The 16,082-nt window shown below is 41.0% G+C and overlaps 1 protein-coding gene across 1 annotated transcript in view; it reads right to left on the bottom strand.

The window, feature by feature from the left end:
• Positions 1-16,082, bottom strand: part of LOC118404398 (solute carrier family 12 member 8-like) — a 43,273-nt gene that overhangs the window by 14,768 nt on the left and 12,423 nt on the right. The window contains exons 2-14 of the mRNA XM_035803467.1: positions 10,818-11,129; positions 7,926-8,294; positions 7,056-7,247; positions 6,094-6,325; positions 5,405-5,606; positions 4,018-4,105; positions 2,967-3,113; positions 2,127-2,390; positions 1,730-1,739; positions 1,421-1,557; positions 1,237-1,272; positions 607-838; positions 47-135 (exon numbers count right to left, since the gene is read on the bottom strand). Coding sequence (XP_035659360.1) covers positions 47-135; positions 607-838; positions 1,237-1,272; positions 1,421-1,557; positions 1,730-1,739; positions 2,127-2,390; positions 2,967-3,113; positions 4,018-4,105; positions 5,405-5,606; positions 6,094-6,325; positions 7,056-7,247; positions 7,926-8,294; positions 10,818-10,982 — 2,163 coding nt within the window. The 5' untranslated portion in view covers positions 10,983-11,129. The remainder of the gene's footprint in view (positions 1-46; positions 136-606; positions 839-1,236; positions 1,273-1,420; positions 1,558-1,729; positions 1,740-2,126; positions 2,391-2,966; positions 3,114-4,017; positions 4,106-5,404; positions 5,607-6,093; positions 6,326-7,055; positions 7,248-7,925; positions 8,295-10,817; positions 11,130-16,082) is intronic.

Below are 16,082 nucleotides of genomic sequence, written 5' to 3'. Positions count from 1 at the left end.
ATGTTTAAACACCTGTCTTTAATTAAAACTTAAGAAGCAAACTCACCCCTATTAAAGAGATCCATCTGTTACACAGGAAGGAGTACCAGGAACTCGGCATCTTGTAGATCTCGTAGTGGAACGTTCTCGGAGGATCTGAAACAGAAGAGTGCAGGTTAGTTCCAAGCACTGTGCATGATAGCCCGATAATATAACTAATCCTAATGCATGCCATACAAGCTGTTCAAGCTTTCAAATACCCAGTTGGCAAGTTGGAGATTGGGGCCTTAAACCTGTAATGTTCAAATTTAATGTAACCTACAGTTGGGCCGAGGTAACCTAGCAATAAATAGTATGCTATATTGAGCCCTGTTGTTAGAATTATACACAACTTACTCTAATCCACAACAAAAACAGATAGAACTGCTACAGATTCAACCACTGAAAAGACATTTTGTGACATCATCACTTAATGTCCAACCCTGAAACTAAATTAGAAATGAATATATGTTTTATTAATATGTAACATCCTTTTCTAGACTAGCTGCAAACTCTCATCCAACATGTTTTCTTGTTAAAACAAACACAACTGTTATGATGAAGAAAGAATAAAGACATGTCTTGTACCTTTTTCATCTTTATCCCCAGTCTTATCTTTCCCTTTCTCCGCATCCTCCCCTTTCTTATCCCCTTCCTTCTCTATCGCTGAAGACGTCAGCTCATCTGCCATCTGCTCCTTAGTTACAGTCTTCTCCGCAGTCTTAGGTTCGGACGTGTCGATCAAACTCCCCGTCTTCGGTTCCTCTAACGTGCCGTACTTTGGTCCAACACCGTTCGTCGCGGCTTTTTCCTCCCCCTCCTTAAATACAGTAAATTACAATTAGGAAGGAAACACGATTACTCAACAGGGACAACAATGCATGAAATGCAAAGATAGCTTAATTATCTAGCAGATTGATAACAAACATTCAACATTGTTAATATTCCATCCTTGATTAACTTACTTCGTAAAACAAGATCTCAACTTATGTATTTGTTATTAAGTTACTTTGGATTGTACTAATTAAAGAACTTGCATTGATGGTTGTTATTCCTTGTAACTTTACCTTAGAACTGATTTTATCTTGATATGTTAATGCTATTTCTGAGGTTATCTCTCCAGGTGACAAAGCAAAGCACCAGTATAAGCAACATGTTCCCTAGTGAAATACATAATTATTATTACAATAAATAATCAAATTAGAAATCAGCTAGTACCTTCTTCCCCTTGTCGATGACATGCAAGAGCAAACTCTATATACGTTTCCTTTTTATCTCCGTTTCCCTCGTATTTTTCCTTCCGTTTGAGGTGCATGTCATAGCTCATGCCCACGGCAAAGTAGGCATAGTCTACGTACCCTAGTGTAGCTACGCAAAACTAGAACAAATAAGCTAAATGTACCTTCTTTCCTTTGTCGATGACATGCGAGAGCAAACTCTCCGTTTCTTTTTTATCACCGTTCCCCTCGTACTTTTCCTTCCGTTTGAGGTGCATGTCGTAACTCATGCCCACAGCGAAGTAGGCGTAGTCGACCATGGCTTAGGTGAGCAAAACTAGAACAAATAACGCTAAATGTACCTTCTTTCCTTTGTCGATGACATGCGAAAGCAAGCTCTCTGTTTCTTTTTTATCGCCTTTTCCCTCGTATTTTTCCTTCCGCTTGAGGTGCATATCATAGCTCATGCCCACGGCAAAGTACGCATAGTCTACCATAGCGTAGCTATGCAAAATTAGAACAAATAAGCTAAGTGTACCTTGTTTCCTTTGTCGATGACATGTGAGAGCAAACTCTCCGTTTCCTTTTTATCGCCATTTCCCTCGTATTTTTCCTTCCTTTAGAGATGCATGTCTTAGCTTCTTTCCTACAGCAAAGTACGCGTAGTCTACCATAGCGTAGGTGAGCAAAACTAGAACAAATAAGCTAAATGTACCTTCTTTCCTTTGTCGATGACATGCGACAGCAAGCTCTCGGTTTCTTTCTTATCGCCGTTCCCCTCGTATTTTTCCTTCCGTTTGAGGTGCATGTCCTAGCTCATCCCCACGGTAAAGTATGCGTAGTTTACCATAGCGTAGGTGAGCAAAACTAGAACAAATAAGCTAAGCGTACCTTCTTTCCTTTGTCGATGACATGCGACAGCAAACTCTCAGTTTCTTTCTTATCGCCGTTTCCCTCGTATTTTTCCTTCCGTTTGAGATGCATATCGTAGCTCATCCCCACAGCGAAGTAGGCGTAGTCGACCATAGCGTAGGTAAGCATGAAGTTGATGGTTACGATCGGAGCGAGCAGGTTGAGTTGTCCAACAAACAGGAAGGAGAAGGAGATGAAGCCACATACTAAGATGGCCAGGAAGGGCTCCTTGTTGGGTCCTCGCTGTAGGGGAAACAAAACTTGTTGAGCACCTAAACTGAAGGGTACATTTGTCTTAATGTACAAAATGTGCGGTTTATGTAAGAGCCACTCTATTGTCAGGAAAAGCAATGTCCTTGTTGGGCCCTCGCTGTAGGGGAGACAAAACTCGTCGATTACCTAGAAAGTTTGGCCTAGTTTCCTGCTTATCCTAAATTTTGTGATCATTTATATTATTATCTTTCAAGTTGTCTTAATACCCTATAAAAAATCTAGACCAAAAAGGCTTGCTTTTGGTAAGCAAGGTAAAATTTTACTTCCAATCAATTATAAGCCTCAGGATATCTTCACTTTCCACAACATTGACAATTGAAAGCAACTTGTTAGAGAAAACATAAGACTGTAACTGAAAAGATTTTACATCACAATAAATTTCTTTCTATCCATGTGTAATTTCCTTAAGTTTGACACTGTGATAATCACAGGGATTCTAAATCTGTATCAGTGAATACTTTTAACTACTGTATAATAAACTTCATTTCTAATATTGATGTTTGCAATACTGTTGTGATGTTCTTAGAAAACTGCCAGTTTACTCACCCCCCTGCCGAGGACCTTGATGACAGGGATGACGTTCTCGTTACAGATGCACTGCAGAACTCTCGGGGCTCCGTACAGGCCACTTAGACAGGAGGATAGCGAAGAGATGTACAAGCCTAGGAGCCATAGCACACCTACTCCTGATACCTGAGAGTAAACAAACAAACAAACAACTGTTTACACGCTGCAGAACTCTCGGCGCTCCATACAGGCCGCTCAGACAGGAGGATAGCGAAGAGATGTACAAGCCTAGCAGCCACAGCACACCTACTCCTGATACCTGGGAGTAAACAAACAAACAAACAACTGTTTACACGCTTTCATACACTGACCACTTGGCCAATTTGGCAAATTTCTTGTGGTCCCTTTGATAATTTATCCCATAATTGACACTGTGTACTGTACTATTTTTCACTGTTGTTTTCACATTGTTGTGGCCAATCTGCACTGTTTTCACCGCTGTTGCATGGCATTCACATGGCCGTTCACATGATTTTCCGCAAATTTGCCAAACTAATAATATGTGCCCAGGTGTTTGCAAGTGTTGACAACATTCAGGAGCGTTAACTTTGTGAGACTCAGTCTTCCCAAAGTTGTTCAACAGACCTGTTCTCAATGGGCCGGTCAGACGCAATTCAACGGGTTTGGAAGTGCAGGGTTGGACAAGTTTTCAAAATTTCACTTGACGTCCTGTCGGGCAAGTACACCAAAAATCCACTTGCCCGAACCAACTTTTCACTTGGCCGGAATTCAAATGACATTTTTTATGTGTATTTTCACTTCCAACAATGGAATTCTTTTATCATTGACTCTATTTTTCTGTGTTTACCAATGCTTGACACCATGACTGTGAAAAGTTACAGTGTATCAAAATCTAACCCATGAAAAAGTCTTACTTGCCCGATCGGGCAAGTGGGGTTGGACATGCGCTTGCGCGAACAGCATTTTCACTTGCCCGGGACAATAGGGCTAGTGGATTGTCCAAACTTGAAGTGCTGATTTTTACAGAGGTGTATGAGTGTTGTACAGTGTTGTAGACTGTTGTACTGACCTTCTCAGCGATCATGAAGTCGTCCTGAAGCCCGTCCCGTGTGCACACAGCTCCCAGCAGCAGCACAAACAAGACGTACAGGATTGTGCTGGGGGGATATACAGACAATTTAAGGGTTTGGCAAGTTTTATTAAAAAATTACTTGCTCTTCAAACAATCTACTGGCCTATAAAACCAACTTTTCACTGACCCAAAGTTTAAGTCACATATATCTTTCCACTCTTACATCCTTAATTTTTCATTGAAATAGGCACTTTAAAGCATGTAAGACCAATGACTCCTGTTTGACATGGTGTATTGGCTGTAGCATGTCTGTCCTTGGAGCTGATTAGCCTTCAGTTGGGTTTTTGATGAAAGTTTAGTTATTTTTTCACCAACAGGCGTGGAAGCATCATATTTTGTGGGTGTTTGTGTCTATTTTTTGTGCTGGGGGGACATACGGTAAGGTACAGTTAGGTAAAGCTGTCATCTGCTAAATGGCAGTATGGAAGCCTGATGTTACTACTATGTGTAGTTTACTCAGATTCTAAAGATTTAGGAGTTTGAATCTCTAGTAGACACCAACGTGCCTATAATTATGTTAATACGAGCAATTCTTAAAGGGATAGAAAAACCTGTCTTTTTTACTTGCACAATGTGGTGCTTTTGGGAAAGACACAGAACTTGACCCGGTTGAAAATGACCACTTAACTACATTCTGGTTAAACTGCCGCCTTTTTGGATGGGACACAAAGCCGAAGTCTGAGGAGAGCCACATCTTGAGCAAGTAAAAGAACCTGCAACACTTACCGAAAAGGTTTTTTTTTTTACCTTTATTTAACCTTGATACATCATTCGGCCTGAGCCGTTTTTCAAGATTTCAAGGGTGGAGGAGGTCAGAGGTCTAAATACCTTCTAAATACAATGCACTACACAAAAGATACAATTCATCAACATTCAACATTCCATAGATACTTTCGTATTCAACACAATATCAGTCCATCTCATAGTCCATAGTTACATAATTTCTAGTCGAGTCAAGTTCTTAAACGACGACAGGGCGCCAGCCTCACGTTCTCCCTCAGACTATTCCACAGAACTGTGCCTGAGTACGTTATACATCTTCGAAACGCTTCCCTGTGGACCATGGGTTATGGGGTCCTTCCCGGTGTGAGTGGATTTAACATTACAGTCCAGATAAAACTGGTGTGTTATCCTTTAAGGTTCAACAGTGATACAAAATTAACAGCCCCCCAATGGCCCAAAAATGATAGTCGCAATAGTGATTTGTGTAAATCCTCAAATTCTGTACTTCCTCACCTGACTCCGATGGCGGTCAGAGAGCCAATGGGAATGCTCCTTACCTGACTCCTATGGCGGTCAGAGAGCCAATGGGAATGCTCCTTACCTGACTCCGATGGCGGTCAGAGAGCCAATGGGAATGCTCCTGTTGGGGGTCTTCAGGTCACCACTCATGTTGACCCCGGCCATGACCCCCGTTGCCGTGGGGAAGAACACCCCGAAGACCGTGAAGAAGTCTTGACCCGGGATGTAGTCAGGTCCCGTGTTGTTACGGAAGTTTTCCACGCTGTATCCAACCACACCTGAAGCTGTGAACAAAACGAAGAACTTTGAATTTGGGTCTTTAAGATGTATTTGATAATATCAGTATCAGTCCCATTTTGTTACGGAAGTTTTCTACACTATACCCCACCACACTGGCAGTTGTAGACAAAGCAATAACTAACAAAGGCAATCAGAGATGGCTGACTTCGCCACTCTGACCTTCCAGTCCCACAAACAGGTTTTACAACCCAGTGAAACTGTACAACAAGCTGCATTGTGGTATATATTATTATCAGGAATCAAAGAAGCACACAAACAGATCAAATTCAAAAGACACGCGTACACAGACACACTCATACAGACAGCCTATAACATGGACAGACGTACACACAAGAAAAACACAAAATAATACTTTGCTCCCTATATTGGTTTAACTCGGTAGTAGAGTATGGGTCAATGGAAGGCTGTTAAGCATCAAAAGATAAAAAGCCAATGATACTAAAGAGAAGAACAGAAAGACCTCGCACCCACCTATGTCAGTCTTGACGAACGTCCCAATGATGAAGTCTACCAGTGAAATACCGAGGCAGCCCACTAGGAGGAGCTGCACCTTGATGACCCACTTCACCCCGGCCAGGTTGATGCCTAGCAACACCAGCAGGGTTACTATGGCGATGCCGCGCACCGCCCACTCGTTGTTCCATCCAACCGCCTCCGCGAAGGATTCCCCGAAACCCGTGCAGTACAGCGAGCAGACAACAGCCTGGAGAGGAAGAATCATGGTCATTATAATCACTATCAAACTCAATTAAAAATTGAGGTTTTGTTTTTAATGCATATATGTGTGTGTGTGTGTGTCTGTGAGTGTTTCTGTCCATCTGTCTGTATTTCCAGATATGTTTGGTCATCTGATAACTTAAGAACTTGGAGGGATTGTAATTGCAAGAACCTCTGGATCCGATTGTTCTTGCATTTCGTATAATTAATTGTGGATAGGTGTCGATTATTATTGGTCAAGGCCAATTTTTGGCAACTGAGTGAAATACAATCCAGGACTCAAACTACTGATAGTTGTAAAACTTTCCTGTCTTTTTAAGTATCATAAAACTATCAAAAAACTAGGTATCAAAAAACATGTATTTTACCAAAGAACAGAAATATTCTAGTTTCGCACTCACCTGGCCGAAGACAAAGAGGAATCCGACACTGCCGCCGACCCTCCCTCCGAGCGCGTGGGACAGCAGGAAATACAGCCCGCCGTGTTCCATGTGACATCGCTCCGTCACACCGATGTATTTTACCAAAGAACAGAGAGAAAGGTTTCTAGTTTCGTACTCACCTGGCCGAAGACAAAGAGGAATCCGACACTGCCGCCGACCCTCCCTCCGAGCGCGTGGGACAGCAGAAAGTACAGCCCGCCGTGTTCCATGTGACATCGCTCCGTCACACCGATGTATTTTACCAAAGAACAGAGTTTCTAGTTTCGCACTCACCTGGCCGAAGACAAAGAGGAATCCGACACTGCCCCCGACTCTCCCTCCGAGCGCGTGGGACAGCAGAAAGTACAACCCGCCGTGTTCCATGTGACATCGCTCCGTCACACCGATCGCCGACAGGATGGGCAGCAGGGCCATGGAGATGGTCATGAATACGATAACTATCGACAAGCCGATTCCTGCGTTACCCTGCAACAGGAATATGTTACTTAGCTGGGATTGTCTTCTTATAGCAAAAGTGCCAACTACATCGGCTTATAACATATAGCAACGAGAATCAGAACTCCAGTTAGAAGCTGTGAGAAAGATGTATGTTGAAGAAGGTAACAATCCCTGGTTGTGAAAAAGAATTTTCAAATGTCTTCAAATATCATTTTCTGGAAAGTGTTACCTCTTCAATATTTGATTCAAAATATGTGAGGACAAACAACTGAGCTATGAATAGGTTTTTTTTACAGCACGTTTAAAAACATTTTGACCAGTGCATTAAAAACTAGACTGAAATGCTGTTTTCTGCACTCTGAGGACACATCTTGTCTTCATCTTACAGTTGTATGTTGATGGTGGTCTGGGGGCTCAAGGTGTCATGGAGTACCAATTTCTTTCTTTTAAGAAGAGTGAAATGATTGAAATATTTTTGTTCATCCAGAGCAATGAAATTCCAAATAGGGATGGAAGGACAAATGTCGTAAATATGTACGGATCCATACAATTTGGATACAATCTGCCAATTACCAAACAGTCAAACAAATACCTACCACCATCCATCCAGTCCTCAGAAACAGCACCACACCAAAGATGTTCATCATGCATGCAGTGAAGACTCCGTCCCACACAACAAACAAACAAACAAACAAACAAACGTACCACCATCCATCCAGTCCTCAGAAACAGCACCACACCAAAGATGTTCATCATACAGGCAGTAAACACTCCGTCCCACACAACAAACAAACAAACAAACAAACAAACAAACGTACCACCATCCACCCAGTCCTCAGAAACAGCACCACACCAAAGATGTTCATCATACACGCTGTGAACACTCCGTCCCACACAACAAACAAACAAACAAATAAACAAACGTACCACCATCCACCCAGTCCTCAGAAACAGCACCACACCAAAGATGTTCATCATACAGGCGGTGAAGACTCCGTCCCATGTCCCAAACAAGACGGGCTCTGTGATAAAGAAGTTGGACTTCCACCATGGCTTCCTGGTCTCTCCTGAGTTCTACAGGGGAAACAAGTTTGGAATTGTTTTAAACATAAATAAATGTGATTTGAAATACTTGACAATGTCATCAAAAATGTGGGACTGCCTCCAAAGACTGAAGTCAAACACCTTAGTAATGTGTGTACACCATGGCCAAGGTCTGGTAGATATTTGTAAGTTAACCTTAAGTTTATACAGTGTGTTCCCTTGCAATTAACCTTTGGGTGTGAGTATTTTCAAATAATATAAATCATAAATATAGATCATAAAAATATTGTTTGACAATGTATTGTTTAAGCTTATCTATCTACTGACATTGCAAGTCATAAAATATTGTTTTTTTGCCAAACTGATCTTTGAATGTTTAAGTGTTATGTTGTACATTGAGCCTCATAGAAGGATGTCACCTATTTTTTGGAACAAACCATTTTTATATAAGGGGGTGATTCAGTTTGGACTTTTCTTCATACAACTCTTTGAATGCCTTTGTTAATTGGGCATGAGAAAAAGCGCAGGTGAATACACTACAGGTAAGTGCCTGATAAATTATTAATTTTACCTGACCCAAATAGTTGACTCACCAGGTTATGTTTATTGGGTAGCTACTGGTATATATTACACTATTTACAAACTAATTTTAGGGAAATTTATGGGCTTTAAAACAACTTTCAAACCTCATATAAAATAAAAACCTCTAATCTAAGATAACAATTTGTCATCAATCAATTCAACATTGGTCTAAGGATCACTTAAAATAAATCAATTGTGTGAAATGGCATCATGATATTACATGCCATAAAAGATTAGTTGAACTAAGTACATCTGAATTCTTTTTCATGCTCAACATTATTGCATTTTATATCAATAAATATCTTGAACTATTCTGAATTTGATAACTAACTAGGTCAATAGGAAATCAAGAAATTGAAAAATCTCCAACAACATAGTTTTGCCAAATTTAGGTACAGAAATACCAGTAGGTAAATACAACATTACAGGTTTTCAGGTATGTTGACACAGGTATTGCTTCAAGTGTTGACACAACTAAAATGTTTCAAAAACCATTATAAATAGCTCCTGTATTTGTTCAGCTGAGTTGTGTAATCATACAAAGAAAACTGTACACTGGGTACACTCATCGTACTAGTACATGTACATTCGTATCTTTAACACAAAGTGTGTTGTGTCCTTGGTACTGAACAGCCTTCTATTGACTGATTTCTACATGATTGAAGGTCTAACTTAAAAATGCTAAGCCTTGGAGACTGACTAGATTTCTTTAAACTTAAGATTAAGGTATAGTTTTGTCCATTACACTTTCACGTGTTAAAATCAATCTGTGTATTCATGCCAATGTTACAGATGTTACTCTACATCCAAGTGTTATGAGTTCTGAAAAGGCTTTTAGCCCCTGCAGACTTAAATGCATCTACAGTATCAGGGCTTGAAATCCTTTTTTCTGCACACCTGCAGGTAACATTGAAAAATTACCTGCACCAGACGAATTTTACCTGCACAACTCTGAATTTAGGAAGCATGGACCATACTAGAATCGTTGAGGAACCATGATTGCTATGTTTTCTTTTATGAGTTGTAAAAGTCAGTGCAGCAAAAAACAATCCACATATACCAACATCACAGGACATAAATGGACCAGTGCAGGTTAGGTGCAGGTAGACATCACAAATACCTGCATAGCTCCAATTTTACCTGCACTTACCTGCATATGCAGGTGGTATTTCGAGCCCTGTGTATGCAACCAAATGTTCGACTCTACGTGAATACTTGAAACCCTGAATCAAAAATTAAATCCCTGGAAGTGCATGTACCCCATTTTCCAATGACGTCAATCTCCAATTAAGCCAACACCTGTTGATTTACAACTAGTTTAGAATGTGACCTACAAGTTTGATGGGTTTGGGGGCAGGCATTTAGATTTTTATGCACAAATATGTATAACAATCATGTGCAAGGTGTCTGTATTTACGATGTGCAATTTGAATGTTACAAATTTGTATTGCAAGCAAACAATGAGAATCATTTTAGTAAATGAATGTCAACTATGCAAATAAAAGTGTGCATCATATGAATAAGTACCACATACCAAGCATATGTCATATCAATAGTAATTGAATGCTGGCATAGGAAATATCAAGAGTAAGGGTAATCTTCACATTAATCTTTAAATTTACATGCAAAATAATATATAGTCAGTCGGTATTTTCTTCATCAATATTGCACATCCATAACATTCAGCAAATCATATTACATGTTGCACCAAAATCAAGCCCTAAAAACCATTCAATCATTTAGTCTGAAAATTAACTATACATTCAAATCAAATTGTCCATCATATAAAATCATATGTTGTGTCCAAAGAAAATAATTGTATGCAGTACTTAGCAAAAGAAAATCATTATAAAATTGTGCATCATATAAAAGAGTACCACATGTCAAACATATGGTATATCATAAAAAGCAGGCAAAAGAAAATATTATCTATTTATCAAAAAATCAAAATAATTTAAAAATATTAATTACCTTTTCCTCTTCGTCGAACAGTTCCTGTGCTTCCCCCTTGGCAGTTTGCTGATTCAGCGATCCGCTCTCCTCGCTGAGTCCGAACTTCGCCCACTGTAACGGATTCCTCCCACTGCCGCCCGCCTTGGGCCCGACGAGATTCGCCGTCTCGCTTTCGTCCGCCATCTTGAAAAACGGACAACGTATCAGCGGATGTTTTTAACTCGGTTCCCTCTTCCGTAACGTTTGATTTTTCTTTTCCTTTCTTGATCCCCCCACTATAGCAGCATTAGCACATCATGGTAGCACTGACGTCCGTCCGGAGCTGGTTGCCTAGCAACAGGGGAAGGACGTACATCATCAGAATGGTTGCCATGGTAACGGAATCATTGGAGGAGTTGGATGTAAGGCAGAGCAGTGGTGTATTATGAGGAATCCTACCGTGTATACAGAATGTAATTATTTTGAATGATGTCCTTAGGCATGACCAATTAGATTGGTTGGTTATTGGATTTTTTAAAAAATAATGAAAACAAATCTAAGTATTCTTACATTTGAAAGTTGAAAAACCTTGAAGATTTTTTTCTTAATTTTATGTTTTCCCAATCAAAGTACAACATGAAAACATGAAAATTTCTTGACTTGAAATGAAATATTTCAAACATTCATTGGTTTAGAGTTAAACATATGTTGGAATATGATATCTACCATAAAATTTGTTGAAAACATACATCTAGCATGCTAAGATTCAATCCAATCCTACTCCTATATAGCTAGGACACTGCACAGAAATATAATGATCAAATTAAGGAAACATGGTAGGGAACACTAATGAGAAAGGCTTGCACAAGGATGGGGTATTATCTAGCAGAGGAGACAGGATTGTTGATGAAATACTAACGAGAAATCACAGAGTTACACCACATTGTGCAGCTTCTGCTACACTAAGAAATTAAACATAGAAACACCATGTGCTGAAATACTGGTGCAATGGCCGAGTGGATAGAGTGTTCGTCTTGCATTCGGTAGGTCGTTAGATCCCCGGCCAAGTCATACCAAAGACTCTAATTATAAAAATGGTATGTACTTATAATAAGCTTTTGACTAGGGAAAAAATGGGAAGATACACACGGGGAGTATATCCTCTTCTGCAGGGTGTTTCTCCAGAGTTTCCCCAGAGTTTCTACTATTGAACTGAGCTTTGGAAGGAGACTTGCATAAAACCACTAGTACTAGTAGTACAAGCATGTCTCCTTTACTAGTTTACAGCGGAAATTACATAGAAATTCTGCATGCCTTCTGTCCTTGAACGCCAGCCCTCCCACAAACAGCATTTCTCCTTTAAGTTTGCAGTTTGAAAAATACATAGAAATTCAGAATTCCTCCGTCCTTGAACCCTCGCCCCTCCCACAAACAGCGCTAGCTGGTGACAGCCTGTCCCATTCTACAGACAAAATCAATACTGAAAAGTACCAAGCGATGAAAGGGTCCAATTTGTTAATGGTGCTGTCTTGTCTTAGGGCTTAAAGTACAGGCACTCGTTTAGCATTCATTGGATAGATCTCACATTGATCAAATGGACAGGTACACATGTATTACTATTAGGTTTAGATGGAAATAAACTTGCATTCATCAAACTACGTGTAAATGGCAAAAATTTATTTGTGTATGGCAAGGTATTTTAGCTTTAAATGGCAGCAAAAACAAGAAGAAATTCAATACACAGGGCTTATGTACACTGGCATTCATTCAGCGTTCATTGGATATATCCTGCATTGACCAAATTTGGACAGGTATTTAAGACTTAAGAATAAGATTTAGGAATAAACATGCATAATAAACTAAAGGGCAAAATAACATTTGTATATGGCAAGGTATTTATTATAGCTTTAAATGGCAGCAAAAATAAAGTGAAAAGAAATTCAATGCATGAGTGGATAAGGTTAATATAGGACAATGGATATGATATGATTACTAGAGGGGTTATTTATTCATTAATTTGAAAAGAAGATTATGTAAAAGCCTGATTAGTACTGAGGGACTTTGTACCGACAGCCCAGTGAGGAAAGTGTTTATGTACAACATGTAGGGTGTGTACACAAATTTACGTGTGTGGTAAAACTGCCTGTGTGAAAATCAACTCGCCCCGAACGGTTCGGACCGGTCCGAGGGCAGTCCGAGAGGTCCGCCTACGTCAAAGCCGTCCGGCCCGCGAGGCTGCCAGTCCGAGCGCCGGGCGGTGAACCGTCATTTAGTGGTTCAGCACGTTCGGCAGTTCAGGACCGCCGGACGCTTCGGGCGCCGTAAAACACTTAGAAAAAATTGCCGCCGCCCTGCCAAATTTTGTCTAAGTCCCTAAATTGTATGAAGCCGTGCGACAGCGCCCCCTTCCGTACACTAGGCGCAGCGGCCAGAAGAGCAGTATAGTCCGTAGGTGAGACTATTAGACATTGTTAGAGGCATGCATTACGTCCATTATTGCGGGGCAACAGCCAGAGCGGGCGAACACTAATAGTAATAGCGTTGCACTATCGCCAGAACAATACAAAATGTACTATGAAAATTTAAAAAATTGAGATTTTTCTACCTTCAAATCTACAACTTTTCTTCTATATTATATTTTGGCCGCGACTAATGAATGGGTGACGTGTTTTCTTGTACATATATGTCACCACGCACGGCTGTCTGAAGTGAAGAGTAGAGTATAATACAATACTCAATAGAGTAGCAAAAACCAACTGATGGGTCTTCTAGTAAAGTTTACATACACTTATAAAATGCTGTTCATTTTCCAATTTCCAGCTTACAGTGTTGAGTCACCCTTTGAAGAATCTGCTCCGCTACTCAGTGCAGTTTTTTTGCATGTGCGAACGTTGCTCAGAAAGCCCGGCTGTCCAGTGTGCGAGATGATTTTGGAAAACACGGCGACCCCAGTTCCAGGCTGCACCCGCTGAAATAAACAGCGGGTTGATTGACATCCCGCCTGTGAGGCGCACGTGAGCGGCGCTCTGGTGGTCTTCCCACCACACATTGGCCGTTGCCATGGCGCCATGCTGGCGGCAGCCGTTTGATGTGTACAGTGTGGGACAATCTATTTACTGGCTAGTCAATCGCTACGATTTGTACGAAATGAGCCGGAGACGTCGATTTTCACTGCAAATAATGAGCCACATGATTGGTTGTAAGAAACTGAAACTGAAATCCTATGCCCCACTATCAAGTTTCTTGGAAATTCATCTGAATATGGCGAGCCAAAACACGTTGTTCAACCACGTGATTAAGACAATGCCAAAATTTTCGCAGTTACATATTGCCACATTTTGTGACATAATTTAGGTTGTGGGCCCTGTCCGAGTTTTATGGACGGGAAAATACGTCTGGGAGAACTGCGACAAATGCCTGTTTGTCTAATGAAGTCGGCAGGCTTGCTTGCCGACTTGCATGTCGGCTTGCTCTCTCCTTGCAGGAAAATGTTAGTCTCTACCAGTACCAGACTCCGGGTCGCTGGAAAACCGTAGAAATAGAATGAATAGAGGAGTCATTCTCCTACAGCAGAGTACCGTCAGTCATTTATTCCTGACTGTATAAATGCCGTTGGGGACCGGGCGTTAGGAGGATGAGAAGAGTAAGCCGGCCAGGGAACAGTACGCGACCTGCACAGTTTGGATTGCCCATCACGCCCATGCAGCGTTGAGTACGCGGATCACACCTACATGTTTATCCTCTCGACCATTATTAAAGGGTAATCTGCCACGAAGTACCAGTCTTTGTATCGTATCTCGTACACTACCAAATGCCGTGCATGCAGCATATAAAATCTTTATTGACACGACAAAAGTAAAGCGACTTTCGTAAGGTCTATAACTAAACAGACATATGAATATCTATAGGTATGAACAAGTCATTGTTACGAAGTCTGTTCTCATGAAGAATGAATATTTTTTAGTCCTGTTTGTCTCTTTATTTTTCTCTAGCGATAAATGAGAAAAAAGTCTTAAACACGTAACAGCAGATACCGCTTGGATAGTCGCAGTGGCATGGCGAATAAGAATTCGGCACGCCGTATTTCGTTTCTAAATCACACGAACGCTATATTGTCCGTTCTGCTGTCGTGTTTGATTTACTAACTACATTGCCCACGCCAATAAAATCGTTGTCTTCCAAGCGCAGTGTAATAAAGTACTATAAGAAGAATAAACGACAATGCTATTGTAGGTCACCCTGGCACCTGAGGTCTTCACCATACGACTCGGGATTGATCATGCTCGCACGGCGTTAAAACGGGCGGGGAAAAGTTACAGACCACCATTGTTTTCTGTACAACTAAATATAATCTTTCTACCCTATGATTAAATAATTGTCTCTGGCGCTTTACAAATAAGACGACATTGAGTTGCGCTACGTTTCGATTGACCGTCATTGTACCAAGCGACGATTCTGTCCAAATGTGCAATAATACGGGAGATAATGTTGAAAATGTATTTAGCATCTTTATTGCCTTTCATGGCGTCCGGCATTATCTCGCCTTGTGGACAATACCTAACACGATTTGTGAAGTGCAATATTTTGAATGTTTCTCACTTACCAAAATTTCCACCATCGTTTGGAGTCAAAGCGCATGCTTTGGCCGGAAAGGAACTTGTGAGCAGTACCTGGTTGGATCACCTGTTGGACGACCTGTAGCAGCGAGACTTCAATCGACTCTCTGAAAACGTGTTGAGTTTGACCAGTGATATTCCCCTTGACATTATATCAAGAAAGTGGGACTAAAAACAAGTACAGTGCTGTGTCACGCTGGAGTACGGTATCCAAAACAGGACACGGGGAACGGTTAGCCGAACATCTAACGCCACCATTTTATATGCATATTGTTGTTAGAAGCGTTAGAACTACTTTATCATTTTGACCTGTACTTAGCTTTAAGAGCATAAACGTACAATAAAAATTCGAAAGTATATTACTCGTTAGTCGAAGCGACGACTGGATCAAGAAACGCCGTGGATGGCTGCATCCAGCACGTTACACTTACAGAAGGAGAGACTATGCACTACCCGTGCGTCGCAAATTGATAGGGGTTGGGGATGGTGACGCACAATCTAGGGGTCGGTGTCATGTTCCCCTGAGAAATTTGGACGCTTCATCCTTCGTAATATGAAAGGTTAGACTTAGAGAACTGCCCTGGATCTGGCCAGGGACAGGCGGATCTCAGGACACGCAACAGTGCCTCCCGAACCGTTCTGAACGTTCGGACCGGTTATCACGATTATTGTCAGCAGGGTGTCAAGC

Source organism: Branchiostoma floridae, chromosome 17 (assembly GCF_000003815.2).
Source record: "Branchiostoma floridae strain S238N-H82 chromosome 17, Bfl_VNyyK, whole genome shotgun sequence".
NCBI classification, from domain to species: domain Eukaryota; kingdom Metazoa; phylum Chordata; class Leptocardii; order Amphioxiformes; family Branchiostomatidae; genus Branchiostoma; species Branchiostoma floridae.
The sequence above is the reverse complement of the archived record's forward strand: the minus strand, read 5'-3'. Positions and strand labels throughout refer to the sequence as shown.